General features: G+C 49.7%; 1 protein-coding gene across 1 annotated transcript; it reads right to left on the bottom strand.

The window, feature by feature from the left end:
* Nucleotides 1–4410: 4410 nt before the first annotated feature.
* On the bottom strand, nucleotides 4411–18042 carry LOC308467448 (serine protease 57-like). Its single transcript, XM_080989199.1, has 5 exons — nucleotides 17636–18042; nucleotides 14317–14491; nucleotides 12186–12330; nucleotides 6743–7003; nucleotides 4411–5078 (listed from the first exon to the last, which is right to left on the bottom strand). Exons 1-5 carry the CDS (start codon nucleotides 17703–17705, stop codon nucleotides 4926–4928), a joined length of 804 nt encoding a protein of 267 aa, XP_080845325.1. The 5' UTR covers nucleotides 17706–18042; the 3' UTR covers nucleotides 4411–4925.
* Between the last annotated feature and the right edge of the window lie 2176 nt (nucleotides 18043–20218).

Below are 20218 nucleotides of genomic sequence, written 5' to 3' on the forward strand. Positions count from 1 at the left end.
CCTGCCCGTGACTCCCGGGCTTCCCGATCAGTCAAAACAAAGGGGGCAGGAGATCTGTACCGCCGGACGTCCCCAGTTCCCCCGTGGCGGCGGCAGCGAGCAGCTCCTGAAGCCAGCCAGAGCCAACGGCGCTACCAGGCTGGCTGAGGCTGCCAACGTTTCCCGGGGACAGATTTGCAAATCTGGGGACTGTCCCCGGAAATGTCTGGTAATCCTACCTTAGCGGATCAGTTTGCGCAGGTACACAAGAAGCGTGCTGCAGAATTTGAGACAGGATCCGTCAATGGAGGGAGGAACTGGGGAACTCCCTCCCACACAGACAGAGGGATAATAATAATAATAATAATAATAATAATAATAATAATAATTTATTATTTATACCCCACCCATCTGGCTGGGCTTCCCCAGCCACTCTGGGCGGCTTCCAACAAAATATTAAAATACTGTAATACATCAAACATTAAAAGCTTCCCTAAACAGGGCTGCCTTCAGATGTCTTCTAAAAGTCTGGTAGTTGTTGTTCTCTTTGACATCTGGTGGGAGGGCGTTCCACAGGGTTGGTGCCACCACCGAGAAGGCCCTCTGCTTGGTTCCCTGTAACTTAGCTTCTCGCAGGGAGGGAACCGCCAGAAGGCCCTCGGTGCTGGACCTCAGTGTCCGGGCAGAACTATGGGGGTGGAGACGCTCGTTCAGATATACTGGACTGAGGCCGTTTAGGATGCCTGCCAATTTGGGTGGCCTGCTGCCAACACCTTCAGGGCTCTTGTCTATGACCTAGATCTCCTGATAGCTCTCAAAGCCCTTTGTCTTTCCAGACATATTGGAAGCCAAGCGCTAAATCTGTGCCAAATGGAGCCTCCAGGCCTCAGGGGCAGTCTACCTTGAAAACGCAGGAAGGTACACTGAGAGGCAGCAGGAAGAAGCAGGTCATTTTGAAAGCTTCCCATGAGGCCATCTGGCAGACAGGCCAGCCAGCCGGACTAGACTTTTGTGATCCAGGCAGGCTTTCTGCTCATCCTTAGGAGATTTGACGTCCCTTAAAATCCCCTAAAGTCCTAGCATCAAGAGATTGAAAACCCAGACCGAGAGAGAGAGAGAGAGAGAGGAGCAAACAGGCAGAATTTTGCAGGCTATAAAAGGAGAAAAGCAGAGTGTCGCATTCCAAGAGGGTTTGCGTAGGTTTTTCCTTTTCCAAAAAATGACGCAGTTTCGCCATCGCTGGGCGCGTCGAGTGGTGGCTTTCTCTCGGCTCGGGGATAAACAAAGATGCTCACATTGGATTAAGTCTGGGGCTCCCAAGCGATGGATCTGTAAATTTAATTTCCCCCTCTCCAGTTTCTAATTCTCCCCCTCTGCTCTCCCCTTTCCCCCCATCAATAATAATAATAATAATAATAATAATAATAATATTTATACCCCGCCCATGTGGCCAGGCCTCCCCAGCCACTCTCGGCGGCTCCCAACAGAATATTAAAATACAATAATTAATCAAATATTAAAAACTTCCCTAAACAGGGCTGCCTTCAGATGTCTTCCAAAAGTCAGGTGGTTGTTTATTTCCTTGACATCTGAAGGGAGGGTGCCACCACCGAGAAGGCCCTCTGCCTGGTTCCCTGTAACCTCACTTCTCGCAGGGAGGGAACCGCCAAAAGGCCCTCGGAGCTGGACCATCAGTTTGTGATTTGGGGAAGGGAGGACGTCCACACAGAAATTTGTATGCATTTCCACTTGTGATTCCGCCCAACATTTCCCCTCCAACGTTATTCACGCTAGCAGGAGACTTTGTGCGAATGTTTCCTTCAAAACCACCTTCACGGATTGGATAGTGAATTTCGACAGGGGTAAATGTCAGGTTCCTCACTTAGGCAGGAAGAACCAGATGCACAAATATAAGATGGGGAGTGGGATACCTGGCTTACTAAGCAGGACATGTGAAAAGGATCTAGGGGTCTTAAAAGGTAAAGGTAAAGGGACCCCTGACCATTAGGTGACCGACTCTGGGGTTGCGGCGCTCATCTCAGTTTATTGGCCAAGGGAGCCGGCGTACAGCTTCCGGGTCATGTGGCCAGCAGGATTAAGCCGCTTCTGGCGAACCAGAGCAGCGCACGGAAATGCCATTTACCTTCCCGCAAGAGCGGTACCTATTTATCTCCTTGCACTTTGACGTGCTTTCGAACTGCTAGGTTGGCAGGAGCAGGGACCGAGCAACGGGAGCTCACCCTGTCGTGGGGATTCGAACCGGCGACTTTCTGATCGTCAAGTCCTAGGCTCTGTGGTTTAAACCCACAGCGCCACCCACGTCCCTAGGGGTCTTGGTGGACCACAAACTTGACTTGAGCCCACAGTGTGATGCAGCAGCAAAAAAAGCGAATGCTATTCTAGGCTGCATCCACAGAAGTCTAGTGTCCAGATCAAGGGAAGTCATAGTCCCAATTTATTCTGCCTGGGTCAGACCACACCTGGAATAATGTGTCCAGTTCTGGGCACCACAATGTAAGGAGAATGTTGACAAGCTGGAAGGTGGGCAGAGGAGGGAGACTGAGATGGTCTGGAAACCAAGCCTGATGAGGAACGGTTGAAGGAGCTGGGTACATTTAGCCTGGAAAAGAGGAGACTGAGAGGAGATAGGAGAGCCATCTTCAAACATCTCAAGGGCTGTCGCATGGAAGACGGAGCAAGCTTGTTTTCTCCCGCTCCGGAGGGCAGGACTCAAACCCGTGGTTTCAAGTTCCGAGAAAGGAGATTCTGACTCAAAACATCAGGAAGAACTTTCTGGTGGCATTCGGCAACGGAATGGACTCAAGGCAGTTTGCAGCTATGATTTTATTTCCTTTCCTTTGTTTTTCTTTCACTGTCGAAGGTGTTGGACGCGACTCCTTCCCTCGCACATTTTCCCTTTACGTCAACCCTGCGAGGTAGTCGAGGTTGGCTCAAGGTGAGCGATGTCAATGTTTAGGTGATACCTGGTATGTGTCTGGGACGCAGGTGGCGCTGTGGGTTAAACCACAGAGCCTAGGACTTGCCGATCAGAAGGTCGGCAGTTCGAATCCCTGTGACGGGGTGAGCTCCCGTTGCTCGGTCCCTGCTCCTGCCAACCCAGCAGTTCGAAAGCACCTCAAAGTGCAAGTAGATAAATAGGTACCACTCCTGCGGGAAGGTAAACGGCGTTTCCGTGCGCTGCTCTGGTTTGCCAGAAGCAGCTTAGTCCTGCTGGCCGCATGACCCGGAAGCTGTACGCCGGCTCCCTCGGCCAATAAAGCGAGATGAGCGCCGCAACCCCAGAGTCGGCCACGACTGGACCTAATGGTCAGGGGTCCCTTTACCTTTGGTATGTGTGCAGGAGATCAGACATGGGGACAGCTTTTCCTCGGGGCAAGGGGTTGTTCCTCCAACCCCAACCAATCCTGCAACTCCTTGAGGGACCATGACATGCCTGGGAGGTCGCCCCAGCCCTCTTGGCCTCGTCCCTAACCACTGATCCATCCTGTCCCCTTTCCAGACGCCTCTTTCCTGAGAAAGGGGCGAGGGAGGCTGGCCCATCAGGACACAATTAGGAGACGTGTTGTTTTTGGTGCCCTGTCGACTCGTCTCCCTCGCCCTCGCCCGACTCTTTGCTCTCGTTCCCGGTTGTCCTTGGCTGGGCTGGAAAACAACGCCACAAAGTCAAAACAGATGGGAGATGCTTTCGGCCGATGGGAGGAAAGCGTTTTCCGCCAGAGCCGCTGTCCCGTGGGGGACGGGCAGGGCCGGATTTCGGTTTGATGAGGCCCTCAGCTCCTGAAGGTAATGGGGCCATTCATATGTCCAGCTGTCCTTTGTCAACAACAAATTGCCGCTGTTCTTTTGTGTTGGATATATGCTATATGGCGATTTATGGACCTAATAGTACTGAAAGCCATTTGCACATGTTGCCGTGCAACCAGTCCATGCAGAATGTAGGCACCCTATATATAAAGGTAAAGGGGACCCCTGACCATTAGGTCCAGTCGTGGCCGACTCTGGGGTTGTGGCGCTCATCTCGCTTTACTGGCCGAGGGAGCCGGCGTACAGCTTCCGGGTCATGTGGCCAGCAGCCCCTATTTTCATCGGAGAAGTGTTGGAGGGGATGGAGTTATCTGTCCCCTGAGCCGTCTGAAGGCAATCCAGTATAGGGAAGGGTGGTTTTTTAAAATGTTTAATGTTTTATTATGGTTTTTTATATATGTGTTGGAAGCCGCCCAGAGTTGCTGGGGCAACCCAGTAAGATGTGCGGGGTATAAATAGTAAATTTATCATTACGGAACGGAACGTCCCTATTTTCATCAGGGAAATGTTGGAGGGTATGAAAAATCAAACCTCTCCATTCTGAAGGAAATCAGCCCTGAGTGCTCACTGGAAGGACAGATCCTGAAGCTGAGGCTCCAAGACTTTGGCCACCTCAGGAGAAGAGAAGACTCCCTGGAAAAGACCCTGATGCTGGGAAAGATGGAGGGCGCAAGGAGAAGGGGACGACAGAGGACGAGATGGTGGGACAGTGTTCTCGAAGCTACCAGCATGAGTTTGACCAAACTGCGGGAAGACAGGAGTGCCTGGCGTGCTCTGGTCCAGGGGGTCACGAAGAGTCGGACACCACTAAACGACTAAACAACAACATGAAATATCTCCAAGGAAGGAGAGCACACCGACTTGTGAGGGTGTCAAAACGGCTCTGTTGAGCAGAAAATTATTCCACAAAACCACACAGAGATAACCATTCTCTCTCACACACTCACTCACTGTGGAGTCTAATGGGGACGACAGTTCCTGCTTTTATAAAATGGAGGGTTTATTTTTAATTTTTTTAAAAGGCTATTGTTATTCCATCTCCATCGCTTCCTTCCTGAGGGGAGGACAGAAAATTCTCCCCAACGCAGCCTTCCCCAAAGAGAGACACAAGCTGCTCCAATTTAAAACGTCTGTAGTACGTAACGGATCCAGGCGATGTATTTGGAGATGCGAGTGTAGACGTCCGGGAACCGGCGGTCTCCACAACGGCGTCCGTTGAAAGAGACGATCCCATGGACTCTGGAACCGCAAAGCAGGGGTCCGCCTGAGTCGCCCTGGCATGCGAGGGAGACAAAGGGCAGTGTCACTGATACCCACTCTGAAGGTAAAGGTAAAGGACCTCTGGACGGTTAAGTCCAGTCAAAGGCGACTTTGGGGTTGCAGCACTCATCTCTGTGTGGCTTCCAACATATATAAAATACCATATTTTTTGCTCTATAAGATTCACTTATTCCCTCCTAAAAAGTAAGGGGAAATGTGTGTGCGTCCTATGGAGCAAATGCAGGCTGCGCAGCTATCCCAGAAGCCAGAACAGCAAGAGGGATTGCTGCTTTCACTGCGCAGCGATCCCTCTTGTTGTTCTGGCTTCTGAGATTCAGAATAATTTTTTTCTTGTTTTCCTCTTCCAAAAACTAGGTGCATCTTGTGGTCTGGTGAGTCTTATAGAGCGAAAAAATATGGTAATATATAAAGGTAAGGTAAAGGACCCCTGGGACGTGGGTGGCGCTGTGGGTTAAAGCACAGAGCCTAGGACTTGCAGATCAGAAGGTCGGTTGTTCGAATCCCCACGACGGGGTGAGCTCCCGTTGCTCGGTCCCTGCTCCTGCCAACCTAGCAGTTCGAAAGCACGTCAAAGTGCAAGTAGGTACCGCTCCGGCAGGAAGGTAAACGGAGTTTCTGTGCGCTGCTCTGGTTCGTCGGAAGCGGCTTAGTCCTGCTGGCCACATGACCCGGAAGCTGGACACCGGCTCCCTCGGCCAATAAAGCGAGATGAGCACTGCAACCCCAGAGTCGGCCACGACTGGACCTAATGGTCAGGGGTCCCTTTACCCTTTACCTTTAAAGGACCCCTGGACGGTGAAGTCCAGTCAAAGGCGACTCTGGGGTTGCAGCACTCATCTTGCTTTCAGGCCAAGGGAGCTGCGTTTGTCCGCAGACAGCTTTCCAGGTCACGTGGACAGCAGGACTAAACCGCTTCTGGAGCAACGGGACACCGTGACAGAAACCAGGGTGCACGGAAACACCGTTTACCAAGCTGCGCCTTAGTTTTCGAACATTTCAGAAGTCAAACGGACTTCCGGAACGGATTAAGTTTGGTGCTTTTGTTTTTGCTATTTATTTTGCCGTTTTTGTTTCTGAGGCTTTTTCGGTTCATTTGCTTTTGTGACTGTTTGGAACCCAGTTCAGCTACTGATTGATTGATTGTTTGTGTGACTGACGAAATGGATAAAAGCCCCCCATCCAAACAGCAACCGTCATCATCGCAGGTAAGAAAATAATAATAATTTGAATTTTTGTCATTATTAATTATTGCTTTCATTTCATGGGTCAATGGTCTCATTAGAGCGTAAAATCCATGTTAATTTGCTGTTTTAGGGGTTGTTTTTAAAAGTCTGGAACGGATTAATCCGTTTTGGCTTACTTTCTATGGGAAAGCAGCGCGCCTTGGTTTTGGAACGCTTTGGTTTTGGAACGGACTTCTGGAACGGATTAAGGGAGAACCAAGGTACCACTGTATATGATTTCGCTTTTCATATTTTTATTTTGAGCTGTCTTTAGCAGACGCTCTCTCTCTCTCTGTTTTATATATAGATTATATAAATAAATCTTTTGCAGAAACGAAATAAATAAAAACCTGGCATTCGGAATTCAAGAAGGCGCCAGGGTTTCTGGTTCAGAAAATTCTGATTTGGGCACCCCCCAAAAAAATAACACTCACCGAACAAAATCCCCGGAGACTGGGGTCAGTGTTGGCGGCGCAGATCATGCAGCGGCGGATTTGGCCAGCCCACGATACGTTGCATGCTTTCCGGTCGACAATGGTTGTGTTGGCCTCCATCAGTATGGTGGGGATCGTCCCAAAATTGGAGGTGTCCCCCCAGCCCGTCACGTGACACATGACTCCCGGGCAGGGGTCGGTGTTGGCTCGCGGGATCCTGACACGTTGAACAGCGTGATTGAAGACGGCCGAGCCGTTCAGCTGCAAGGTGAATCGGGGGGGATGTTTAGTGCTGGCATTAAGCTTTGTCTCCCTCTAGCGGCAGAACAGGGTATTTAAGCAAGGACAACTGTGACTCAAAATTGTTTCGAGGTCCTCTATTCGTGGGTGGCGCTGTGGCCTAAACCACAGAGCCTAGGACTTGCCGATCGGAAGGTCGGCGATTCGAATCCCCGCAAGGATGGGGTGAGCTCCCGTTGCTCAGTCCCAGCTCCTGCCAACCTAACAGTTCGAAAGCACGTCCAAGTGCACGTAGATAAATAGGTACCTCTCCGGTGGGAAGGTAAACGGCGTTTCCGTTTGCTGCTCTGGTTTGCCAGAAGCGGCTTAGTCATGCTGGCCACATGACCCGGAAAAACTGTCTGCGGACAAACTCCCTCGGCCAATAAAGCGAGATGAGCGCCACAACCCCAGAGTCGTCCACAACTGGACCTAGCAGTCAGGGGTACCTTTACCTTTTTATTCTGGGTTAAAGAAGGTACGCACAGGAAGGCTGATGGACGGGAAACGAAAGACCCTGTGTGAGAGGCAGGTTAAGGGAGATCTGCCAGGTTAGGAGGCTGGAAGAAGTTATTTAGAGAAGTTATTGAGCGAAAGACTTTGTCCCTGCACCCGACAGTGGGTGCTAGGATAAGACTAAACCATCTCTGTAGAAGAAAGAAGCCACCGCCAAAGAAGACTGGCAAAATAAATTAACCAACTATGCAGGGCATATTATATCATTTGAAACCCAAGAAAGAAAGGACATTTTTTAATTTTATTTTTAAAAAGGAGTGGAAATGTTTAATGCATATTTTGTAAGCTTTGTGCATAGGTTTCTTCATTAGCTGGACTTCAAAATGTCACTTGTTATAAGATGAATAAGGTTGCAAAATTGGATGTTAAGAATATACGAGATTAAGGACATGCGTTATTGTCTTCCAAAGCAACTACTCTATTCCGAACTTAAAAATGGAAAGTGTAATGTTGGTGGTCGACAAGAGAGTTTTAAAGACTCTCTCAATGCAAATCTAAAAAAAATGTAGTATAAACACCGACAACTGGGAAACACTGGCCTGCGAGCGCTCCAGTTGGAGAACAGCCTTTCCCAAAGGTGTCATGGGCTTTGAAGACACTCGAACTCAGGACAAGAGGGGAAAACGTGCTAAGAGGAAGGCGCGCTTGGCAAACCCTCACCGGGATCAACTCTCACCTGCAAACCTATGTCCCCACTGTGGAAGGACGTGGGGATCCAGAATTGGCCTCCACAGTCACTTACGGACTCATTATTAAAACTGTGTTTTGGAAGACAATCTTACTCGGCTACGAGGGATCGCCGAAGAAGAAGAAACGATTTTTCTTAAAGCACTACCGTCTCTGCTGTGTCTTCCATTCTCCAAAGGGACACAGACTCTGTGGGCTCTTGCCGCCGTTTGGCAGAGAGACCAGCAGGCACCCAGCTTTTGTAACAACACGTAAAGGTAAAGGGACCCCTGACCATTAGGTCCAGTCGTGGCCGACTCTGGGGTTGCGGCGCTCATCTCGCTTTATTGGCCGAGGGAGCCGGCGTCCAGCTTCCGGGTCATGTGGCCAGCAGGACTAAGCCGCTTCTGGCGAACCAGAGCAGCGCACGGAAACGCCGTTTACCTTCCCGCCGGAGCGGTACCTATTTATCTACTTGCACTTTGACGTGCTTTCGAACTGCTAGGTGGGCAGGAGCAGGGACCGAGCAACGGGAGTTCACCCCGTCATTGCGGGGATTCGAACCGCCGACCTTCTGATCGGCAAGTCCTAGGCTCTGTGGTTTAACCCACAGCACCACTCGCGTCCCTGGGGGAGCCTTAAATTTATACAAAGCAAAGCTGGCCCAAGACGTTTTGCTGCTTGAGGCAGCCTGCTATTTAAATCGGCCCTTTATTCATGAGGTCTAGAACCTCAACTTTATATTTAAGGCAGTGATTCCTATTGCATTTCTTGACAGTTCCAAACCTTGCTCCCCTTTTGGATAATCTCCAGAGTTCACATGTGGTCGTTTGTCAGAAGATCATACTGCCACCTACTGGTCAGTTTTTTGAGACAGGGCGCACCAGTGAACATGTCACAGCCTTGTGGTGCATGCTCTGGTTATCTCTCGCTTGGACTACTGCCATGCGCTCTACGTGGGGCTACCTTTGAAGGTGACCTGGAAACTGCATTTAATCCAGAATGCGGCAGCCAGACTGGGGACTGGGAGCGGCCGCCGGGACCACATAACACCGGTTCTGAGAGATCTGCATTAGCTCCCAGTACGTTTCCGAGCACAATTCAAAGTGTTGGGGCTGGCCTTTAAAGCCCTAAATGGCCCAGTATCCCTGAAGGAGCGTCTCCACCCCCATCGTTCAGCCCGGACACTGGGGTCCATCTCCGAGGGCCGTCTGGCGGTTCCCTCACTGCGAGAAGCCAAGTTACGGGGAACCAGACAGAGGGCCTTCTTGGTGGTGGCGCCCGCCCTGTGGAACACCCTCCCTTCAGATGTGAAGGAAATAAGTAGCTATCCTATCTTTAAAAGACATCTGAAGGCAGCCCTGTTCAGGGAAGTTTTTAATATTTAACGCTGTATTGTTTTTAATACTTGATTGGGAGCCGCCCAGAGTGGCTGGGGAAACTCAGCCAGATGGGCGGTGTATAAATAATAAATTATTATTATTATATTGTAGAATGGTAAGGGGATCCCACAGAGACATCTAGTCCAACCCCCTGCAATGGAGGGATCTCAGTTAAAGCATCGCTTGCTCCATCTTCCACGGGGCAGCTCTTTGGATAAAACCGATCGACTGATACGTGCCTGGTCTGCCCGTTTCCTAACCTACTGGTTGTTGAGTGTGCATGCGTGTGTGATTGCTGCTTTTAAAGGGGAGAAAGGGGGCAAAATTAAGGAGAAAACCCAGTCTGCTTTAAAGCACCCTGGATTAATGTTTCGAGAAGGTTAAATCAACCTTTTCTTAAGGATCACACTTCAAAACGACCTTGACAGATTAGAGAACTGGGCCAAAACAAACAAGATGAATTTTAACAGGGAGAAATGTAAAGTATTGCACTTGGGCAAAAAAAATGAGAGGCACAAATACAAGATGGGTGACACCTGGATTGAGAGCAGTACATGTGAAAAGGATCTAGGAGTCTTGGTTGACCACAAACTTGACATGAGCCAACAGTGTGACGCGGCAGCTAAAAAAGCCAATGCAATTCTGGGCTGCATCAATAGGAGTATAGCATCTAGATCAAGGGAAGTAATAGTGCCACTGTATTCTGCTCTGGTCAGACCTCACCTGGAGTACTGTGTCCAGTTCTGGGCACCACAGTTCAAGAAGGACACTGACAAACTGGAACGTGTCCAGAGGAGGGCAACCAAAATGGTCAAAGGCCTGGAAACGATGCCTTATGAGGAACGGCTAAGGGAGCTGGGCATGTTTAGCCTGGAGAAGAGGAGGTTAAGGGGTGATATGATAGCCATGTTCAAATATATAAAAGGATGTCACATAGAGGAGGGAGAAAGGTTGTTTTCTGCTGCTCCAGAGAAGCGGACACGGAGCAATGGATCCAAACTACAAGAAAGAAGATTCCACCTAAACATTAGCAAGAACTTCCTGACAGTAAGAGCTGTTCGACAGTGGAATTTGCTGCCAAGGAGTGTGGTGGAGTCTCCTTCTTTGGAGGTCTTTAAGCAGAGGCTTGACAACCATATGTCAGGAGTGCTCTGATGGTGTTTCCTGCTTGGCAGGGGGTTGGACTCGATGGCCCTTGTGGTCTCTTCCAACTCTATGATTCTATGATTCTATGATTCCAAGTTTAAGCTGCAAAGGATATTCTACTGACCTCACTCTCGTTGAGCAAGGAAGGATAATAACTGAGCAATATAGTCTTTCCCGCTAATAATAATAATAATAATAATAATAATAATAATAATTCACTATTTATACCCCACCCATCTGGCTGGGTTTTCCCAGCCACTCTGGGTAGCTCCCAGCACAATACAGTGGTACCTTGGGTTAAGAACTTAATTTGTTCTGGAGGCCCGTTCTTAACCTGAAACCGTTCTTAACCTGAGGTACCACTTTAGCTAATGGGGCCTGCCGCTGCTGCCGCACGATTTCTGATCTCATCCTGAACCGGAAACTGTTCTTAACCTGAAGCACCACTTTAGCTAACGGAGCCTCCTGCTGCCGCCGTGCCACCGGAGCACGATTTCTGTTCCCATCCTGAAGCAAAGTTCTTTACCTGAGGTACTATTTCTGGGTTAGAAGAGTCTGTAACCTGAAGCGTCTAACCTGAAGCGTCTGTAACCCGAGGTACTACAGTATGAAAAACATGACAAAACATCAAACATTGAAAACTTCCCTAAACAGGGCTGCCTTCAGATGTCTTCTAAAAGTCAGGTAGTTCTTTATCTCCTTGACGTCTGATGGGAGGGTGTTCCACAGGGCAGGTGCCACCACCGAGAAGGCCCTCTGCCTGCTTCCCTGTAACCTCACTTCTTGCAGGGAGGGAACCGCCAGACGGCCCTTGGAGCTGGACCTCCGTGTCCGGGCTGGACGATGGGGGTGGAGACGCTCCTTCAGGTCTACTGGTCAAATCAACCTTGTCTGATTTTCAAAGTTTAAGCTGCAAAGGATAATACTCTACTGACCTCACTCCCTTTGAGCAAGGAAGGATAATACAGTGGTACCTCGGGTTACAGACGCTTCAGGTTACAGACGCTTCAGGTTACAGACTCCGCTAACCCAGAAATAGTACCTCGGGTTAAGAACTTTGCTTCAGGATGAGAACAGAAATCGTGCTCCGGCGGCACTGCGGCAGCAGGAGGCCCCATTAGCTAAAGTGATGCTTCAGGTTAAGAACAGTTTCAGGTTAAGAACGGACCTCCGGAACGAATTAAGTTCTTAGCCCGAGGTACCACTGTAACTGGACAACATATTTCCCCCCCAGGGTCTGAATCCATTCCTACAGCTAACCTGCTGAGCAAAGGTCGATTTTGCAACCCTTGACCCACCCCAATTTTACCTGTGGCCCTGTCCCACGCTGTCAACCGGCCGCCGAAAAATTGCTCAGGAGGGATTGCGGCCCCCAGGGTTAAAAAGGTACCCCCACAGTAAGCTGCTTTATAGAGCAGGACGTATTTAGCCAGAACCTCCCCTGCCCCACTCACTTTGAGCAAGCGGATGTCGTTCGTCACGGTTCCAGAGTTGTAAAGTGGGTGAGCGATGGATTCTTGCACCCCGAAAATCTGCTGCGAGGCCTCGGGGGCCGCGAGGGAGTGGGCGCCGAGCACGATGCGGACAGACGGCGATCGCCTGGAGTTTCAGTTTGGAAAGCACGGTTAAAAAGCAGCAGACACTGACTGATTTGATCAGACAAAACCCCAAAAGTATAACCCAGAAACATAGCTGTCAACTTACAGATTTGAAAATAAGGGACCAGCAGCCTCGAAAATAAGGGATCAGCAGCCAAAATAAGGGATTTTCAAAGCACAGGTACGTTCAACTTCTGAGCCCCTCCGAGCCAAAGGCAGAAAGCCCAGCCAGCAGCCAAACGAAGCCTCAAGCGGTGGTTCCCACAGCGCAGCAACCCGGCAAAGGGGATGCAGCAAGGAAAACCACCGTCCCCTCTCCGCTGGGAAGCGCTGAGCAAAGGTGAGTCCCCAGGCAACGCGGCTGATTTGATTGGCACAAGGCATGCAAGCTCCACCCCCAGTCGTTCTTAGACTCCTTATTGGGTGAGCAACGCAGCCAAGCAACACAGTTGGCCGGCAGGGAGGGAGGGAGAGGAGCTGCTTCCTTTGAAACCCGGGAAATTGAAGGGACATCATCAATCCGGGACAGCAGCAGGACACGGCGCTGGGATAAGGGACTTTCCCACCAAATAAGGGACAGTTGACAGCTATGCCCAGAAACAATGGAAACGTTTAAATGAATATTTATGTAGACAAAGATGAAGTGTAAGGTATTGGTTGTGTTTAGAATAGATTTAGGAAACTTATTGATTAGAATATTTGTATGAGAGTGTGTGGGGGAAATACGGAATAACAGATACAATTTTGCTTAAAATGTATATAGGAAGTGCAGTGCAAGCGATGGAAGTCAATCAATGAAATTTTGTTATTGAGATATTTGTAGAATCAATTTGGAAGAAATTCATCCAACTTTTCTTCTTATTTTTTCTTTTCTTCCTTTTTTATTTTTTGTTCTTTTTTATACGTGTGTGCTTATCTGAAATATATATGTATACATGTATTTGCAGTATTTTGCTTGTATTTTGTAATAATTATATTAAATAAAATTTAATTAAAAATACAACAACCAGCAGATATAGGAAGGGAAGGCAGGAAAATCCAGACAGCGGAAACAGCCCAGACAGGCAGCTGTCTGTCTTACTGGCCCAGGTTCTGCAGAAAACCCATTGAACATTCGTAAGAAATTGCTCTTTTAATCTGGCAGCACCTAAACTCTGGAACTCCCTGCCACTTGACACAGGCAGGATTCTCCGCTGTTGTTCTTTCAGTCACTGTGAAAAACGTTCCTGTTTAGACGAGTCCAGCCAGACATGTAGGATGTGGACGTACGATCGAATCTGCCCTTGGTTTATTGCTCAGTTTTTAATCTTAGAAAAGCAGTGAATGGCCCCCTCAGCGTCACCCAGCGAGGATTGTGGCTGAGTGGTGGATTTGAATCACACATGAAAAACATAAAACAAATCCTTATTTCCTGATGAATAGCCTTTGGACTGGGAAGGGACGTGGGTGGGGCTGTGAGTTAAACCACAGAGCCTAGGACTTGCCGATCGGAAGGTCGGCGGTTTGAATCCCCGCGACGGGGTGAGCTCCCTTTGCTCGATCCCTGCTCCTGCCCACCTAGCAGTTCAAAAGCACGTCAAAGTGCAAGTAGATAAATAGGTACCGCTCCAGCGGGAAGGTAAACGGCGTTTCCGTGCACTGCTCTGGTTCGCCAGAAGCGGCTTAGTCCTGCTGGCCACATGACCCGGAAGCTGGACGCCGGCTCCCTCGGCCAGTAAAGCGAGATGAGCGCCGCAACCCCAGTCGGTTACAACTGGACCTAATGGTCAGGGGTCCCCTTTACTTTAGCCTTTGGACTGTAATGTAACTTAAATAGAAAATTATCTTTAGAAAGATCCCCCCCCCCCTGGCATTTTATTTTAAAAATCCGATTTAAATCCAGAAAATCTGACTTAAATAAGAAAATCTGATTTGTAAGAAAATCAGATTTGTTTCGATTTTAAAAAAACAGGATCATTGATTTTTATCCACCCTGGTTCCAACTTACCTGGGCATCAGGCAGTGAGCCGCCGTCATGACCCACTTTCGCCGCACCAAGAACCCACCGCAGACGTGCGCCCCATTCACCTGGATGGAGGCCATGAAGGGCTGGGAGTGGGGCACAACTTCCTTGCCCCCGATAACCCAGCCCCCCCAAGCGCTAGGGGCGAAGAACCAGAGACCTGTGCGAGAAAAGGCCGTTGGATGAATTGGGTCAGAAAACGTCCGGCAGGTTGCGGCAGAACTATTTAAAAGCAGTTCTCCAAAGTTGCGTGGGGAGACAACAAAAGGAACATTTACAGTCAGGGCTCGGAAGTCGAACGGAATCCGTTCCGGAAGTCCGTTCGACTTCCAAAACGTTCGGAAACCAAAGCGCGGCTTCCGATTGGCTGCAGGAAGCTTCCGCAGCCAATCGGAAGCCACGGAACCGGATGTTTGGTTCCAAAGAACGTTCGCAAACCGGAACACTCACTTCTGGGTTTGCAGTCTGCGGGAGCCGAAAAATCCGACTACCAAGGCATTCGGGATCAAAGGTACGACTGTATGCAGTTTCAGCGGAGTACGGAATAGTTTAGGCCCCAAAGGATATTATTTTATTTGCAGAGTAATGGATAGGTATGCTTTCAAAATGACAGCAAGGCTGTTCTTCTATGGTTCTCCATGGCGTGTTGTTGTGCGCAGGGGTTTTCCACTCCGACAGATATGAAAAGAGAAAGACTTCCTTGTGTTGGAGGATGGAGAGCGGCTAATGGATTGAGGTCGAATCCCGACAAGACAGAAGTGCTGTTTCTGGGGGACAAGGGGCGGGCAGGTGTGGGGGACTCCCTGGTCCTGAATGGGGTCACCGTGCCCCTGAAGGACCAGGTGTGCAGCCTGGGGGTCATTCTGGACTCACAGCTGTCCATGGAGGCGCAGGTCAATTCTGTGTTCAGGGCAGCTATCTACCAGCTCCATCTGGTTCACAGGATGAGACCCTCCCTGCCTGTAGACTGTCTCTCCAGAGTGGTGCATGCTCTAGTTATCTCCCGCTTGGACTACTGCCATGCACTCTCCGTGGGGCTACCTTTGAAGGTGACCCGGAAACTACAACTAATCCAGAATGCGGCAGCTGGACTGGGGACTGGGAGCGGCTGCCAAGACCGCATAACACCGGTCCTGAAAGACCTATATTGGCTCCCAGTATGTTTCCGAGCACAATTCAAAGTGTTGGTGCTGACCTTGAAAGCCCTAAAAGGCCTCGTCCCTGTATCCCTACATCTCTAAAATCGGAACCAGTGAAGGCGGTGAAGGTCCTGTGTGAGTGTCGGGAGGCGGTTGGAGGATGGATGGTGGCTAACAGATTGAGGTTGAATCCTGACAAGAAAGAAGGGCTGTTTTGGGGGGACAGGAGGCGGGCAGGTGTGGAGGACTCCCTGGTCCTGAATGGGGTAACTGTGCGCCTGAAGGAACAGGTGTGCAGCCTTGGAGTCATTTTGGACCCATAGTTGTCCATGGAGGTGCAGGTCAATAGGTCATAGGTCCGAGCCCTATGCATTGCTGAGGGTTGGACTAGATGATTTTCGTGGTCCCTTCAAAGTCTTATGTAGATTCTATGAAGGCTCCCTATCAATGTATATACATCAATACATAGCCAGAGTAATCTCAGTGAATTTGTTGGGTCTCCTTTTGAAGCCATCCCCTACCCTATTTATGGGACCGCCTCTCCTGGTCTGCCCCGCAGAGGACCTTAAGGTCCATGAATAACCATAGTTTAGAGGTCCCAGGCGCTAAGGAAGTCAGACTATCCTCCACCAGGGCCAGGGCCTTCTCAGTGATGGCTCCGACCTGGTGGACTGCTCTGTCCCATGAGACCAGGGCCCTGCAGGATTTAACCTCCTTCCGTCGTGCCTGTAAGACAGAGCTATTCTACCTGGCTTTTAATTTGAATTCAGCCTGATCTTCTATTTCCCTTCTCTTCCCTCCCCTTCCCCTTTTATGAAGATCACCTGCTCTGAGACCCCACAGCTAATTCTCCCCTGGTCTCCTCGCTGGCCCAAGTAGGACAAATTCAGCCAGCTAGCCCTGGTGATTATCTAAAGTTTATTAGATGGATTTCCCCTAAATTGATTTCTGAACTTTGAATTTTATTGTTATTCATGTTTTTATACTATATTTTATGCTGCTTTTACAATTGTTTTAAATTTGTTGTTAGCCGCCCTGAGCCCGGTTTTTGAACCCGGAAGGGTGGGTAGAAATAAAAATTTATTATTATATTATTATTATTACCCCTCACACGCAGCAGAGGAGGAAAAACCAAAGTGTTGCTTCAGATTAAACTGAAACAGCCGTATGACGAAAGGCGGCAGATAGATGCGAACTGATGTGGTTTTACATGAGGAAGAAAGGCGGGAGATGGGAGCCAGAGGAACCTTGGGGAAAATACCGTATTTTTTGCACCATAACACTCTCTTTTTTCCTCCTAAAAAGTAAGGGGAAATGTCTGTGCGTGTTATGGAGGGAATGCCTACGGGTGGCATGCCTACGGATTTTCCTCCTCTAAAAACTACGTGCGTGTTATGGCCGGGTGCGTGTTATAGAGCGAAAAATACGGTATACTGTGTAATATCTAGAACTGTAGAGTTGGAGGAGACCATTGGGACCACCTAAAACCTGTTTGCGTTTATTTACCGATAAAAGCATTCATGCCCCTAGCCTATTACAGTGTCTCTGAAAATTTTTACACATCACTTGGGAAGACAGGCGGAGGAATGCGTGTATTGGAAGAAGCAAAGATCACCCGTGTCAGAGCGAGGACTCTGAAACATCAGCTTCGTTGGACTGTCCATGTTGTGCGGATGCCCGATGATCGTCTTCCAAAGCAACTGCTCTATTCCGAACTTAAAAATGGAAAGCGTAATGCTGGTGGTCAACAAGAGGTTCAAAGACTCTCTCAAGGGAAATCTTTAAAAATGTAGTATAAACACCGACAACTAGGAAACACTGGCCTGCGAGCGCTCCAGTTGCAGAACAGCCTTTCCCAAAGGTGTCCTGGGCTTTGAAGACACTCGAACTCAGGACGCAAGGGAGAAACGTGCTAAGAGGAAGGCACGCTTGGCAAACCCTCACCGGGATCAACTCCTGCCCAGAAACCTGTGTCCCCACTGTGGAAGGACATGTGGATCCAGAATTGGCCTCCACAGTCCCTTACAGACTCACTGTTAAGACCATTTTCATGGAAGACAATCTTACTCGGCTAAGAGGGATCGCCAAAGATGACGACAACGACAAGTGTCCTCAGGGTGGCAGAGAGATCGTAACCCGAACGCACCCAAAACTTCCCATCTTACCTGTTTGGAGAAGGACAAGGAAGAACCTTGGCGTTCTCACGAGGAGGAACGCCCGCAAGGCTTTTGCCATCTTCAAGGAACGAGATCTGTATTCGAGGGATCTCTGGGCTAAAGGATTCGACCGGGAGAATAGATCTTTGGAGGGGAAAGGAGCCTTGTGTAGCCTTCCTTTAGGGAAGTAGCTCAGAGCTTAAACCGGTGCCTAACCCAACAGTGGAGGTCGGTGGTTCGCCTTCCTCCTCGTCAGCGCAAGGGAAGGATCCGGGAAGGCGTTACTCAAGCAAGCGTGGTTTCCTCATCCTGGGGGGATTAGGAAACATTTTCCACAAGGCCCCCTGAAGAGGAAGAGCGAGTCCAGGCTCAGAAGTGGGGGGCGAAGGGGGAATGGGAGCCATTACTCTGGTATATCTAAATTTAAAAATTCCTTCAGTAGCACCGTAGAATAAGAAGAAGAAGAAGAGTTTGGATTTGATATCCCGCTTTATCACTACCCGAAGGAGTCTCAAAGCGGCTAACATTCTCCTTTCCCTTCCTCCCCCACAACAAACACTCTGTGAGGTGAGTGGGGCTGAGAGACTTCAGTTGGTCTCTAAGGTGCTACCAGGGACGCGGGTGGTGCTGTGGGTTAAACCACAGAGCCTAGGGCTTGCCAATCAGAAGGTCGGTGGTTTGAATCCCCGCAATGACGGGGTGAGCTCCCATAGCTCGGTCCCTGCTCCTGCCAACCTAGCAGTTCAAAAGCATGTCAAAGTGCAAGTAGATAAATAGGTACTGCTCCGGTGGGAAGGTAAATGGCGTTTCCGTGCGCTGCTCTGGTTCGCCAGAAGCGGCTTAGTCCTGCTGGCCACATGACCCGGAAGCTGTACGCCGGCTCCCTCGGCCAGTAGAGCGAGATGAGCGCCGCAACCCCAGAGTCGGCCACAACTGGACCGAATGGTAAGGGGTCCCTTTACCTTTTAAGGTGCTACTGGAAGGAATTTTTTTTATTTTGTTTCGACTACGGCAGACCAGCACGGCTACCTACCTGTATGTGGTATATGTGGTATACAGCGGTTCCGCTCCTTTCTCCTGGGCCGTGTCTAGAAAGTGGTGTTGGGGCATGAGTGTTCGGACCCCTGGGCTCTCGCTTGTGGGGTGCCTCGGGGCTCCATCCTCTCCCCCATGTTTTTTAACATGTATATAAAACCGTTCGGAGAGATCATCAGGGGGTTTGGGCTGGGTGTTCACCGGTACCTATTTATTTAGGCTCTGTGGTTTAAGACCACAGTGCAACCCGCGTCCCAATAATAATAATAATATCTTTATTGTCATTGTGCAACCTGTGTACAATGAAATTAAACGAGCCTCCCCCCCCCCCCGAAAAATACCGTATTTTTCGCACCATAGGACGCACCGGACAATAGGACGCACTTTGTTTTAGAGGGGGGAGAACAAGAAAAAAAAATTTTCCCCCTCTCTGCCCAGCGCCCCTTCAGTGAAGCAGCAGGAGGCGCTGCACAGAGAGGGGGAAAACTTTCCCCCTCTTGTTTTCCCGCTCTAAAACAAGGTGCCGTTTAAGGTGCATTCAGGCGGCTACCTTGGAAGCCTGGAGAGCGAGAGGGGTTGGTGTGCACTGACCCCTCTCGCTCTCCAGGCTTCAGGTTCCTTTCGACCTGCTCTTTGGGGCTGGCGGGGGGAAGCCCACCACCAGCCCCAAAAAGCAGGTCAGGGAGCAGCGGAAAGGCGCAGCAGAGAGGCTCCTGCCATAGCCGCGCATCACCTCTCCAGCCAGGAGAGGGTCGCAGGGCTATGGCTTCTTTAGCCCCACGCGCGCTCTCCCGGCTGGGTAGGTGACACGGGGCTGTAGAGGTTCCTGCCATAGCCGCGCGTCACCTCTCCAGCCGGGAGAGGGTCGCGGGGCTATGGCATCTTCGCTCCATAGGACGCACACACATTTCCCCTTCATTTTTGAAGGGGGAAAAGTGCGTCCTATAGAGCGAAAAATACGGTACTCAATCGCTTATCGAACAACACACCACCTCGCAAGTCAATTTCGCTATGTTACGCTAATATTTTCTATTATTTATATGCCGCCCAAAGCCGTCTCTTCCATGCATTTGCCCAACCCCCTTTTGGAAGCCATCCAAGCTGGCCTTCCTGTGGCAGACAGTTCCACAGTTTAATGCCGTGCTCCGCGAACGACTCTCGAATCTCCCTGCTGGCTTTACAGTGGCTCTGTACTGTTTATTTACACATGATCTCAACACATGGCGCTGCTTAAATCTTTTAATTATCTCTCAAGTTTCTTTTTTTTGGGGGGGGGAAGAGTGTGGAAAGCCCCAGGGAAGCAATTTATGAACGAAACAAGCAGTTATGTAAGAACGCTCAGCTTGATTGCAGCCAAACGGAGGAAAGAAAGAAAAGTGAGGAGGCAAAAAACGCACATAACCCAACAAAGGAGTGCTTTTATCATTCTATTTTATTAGATATTTCCAAAAATAAAGGGGGGGGATGGAATGCCAGAAGGCGGCGATGGACGACATTGCATACAAGAATTCCACCTTGTCTCCGTACGGTTCTACGCCTGGATACAGACATCTGGTT

Source organism: Podarcis pityusensis (assembly GCF_964106645.2).
Source record: "Podarcis pityusensis genome assembly, chromosome: 18".
Lineage (NCBI taxonomy): Eukaryota > Metazoa > Chordata > Lepidosauria > Squamata > Lacertidae > Podarcis > Podarcis pityusensis.

What these genes read in the sequence shown, in the direction of transcription:
- LOC308467448 (XM_080989199.1), bottom strand. Translation starts at nt 17,705, where the DNA reads ATGGCAAAAGCCTTGCGGGCGTTCCTCCTCGTGAGAACGCCAAGGTTC. An exon ending in GCTCACTGCCTGATGCCCAG is followed by an intron (nt 12,331 to 14,316) that starts GTAAGTTGGAAC and finishes CTGAAACTCCAG; the next exon opens with GCGATCGCCGTCTGTCCGCA. An exon ending in ACGACATCCGCTTGCTCAAA is followed by an intron (nt 7,004 to 12,185) that starts GTGAGTGGGGCA and finishes TTCACCTTGCAG; the next exon opens with CTGAACGGCTCGGCCGTCTT.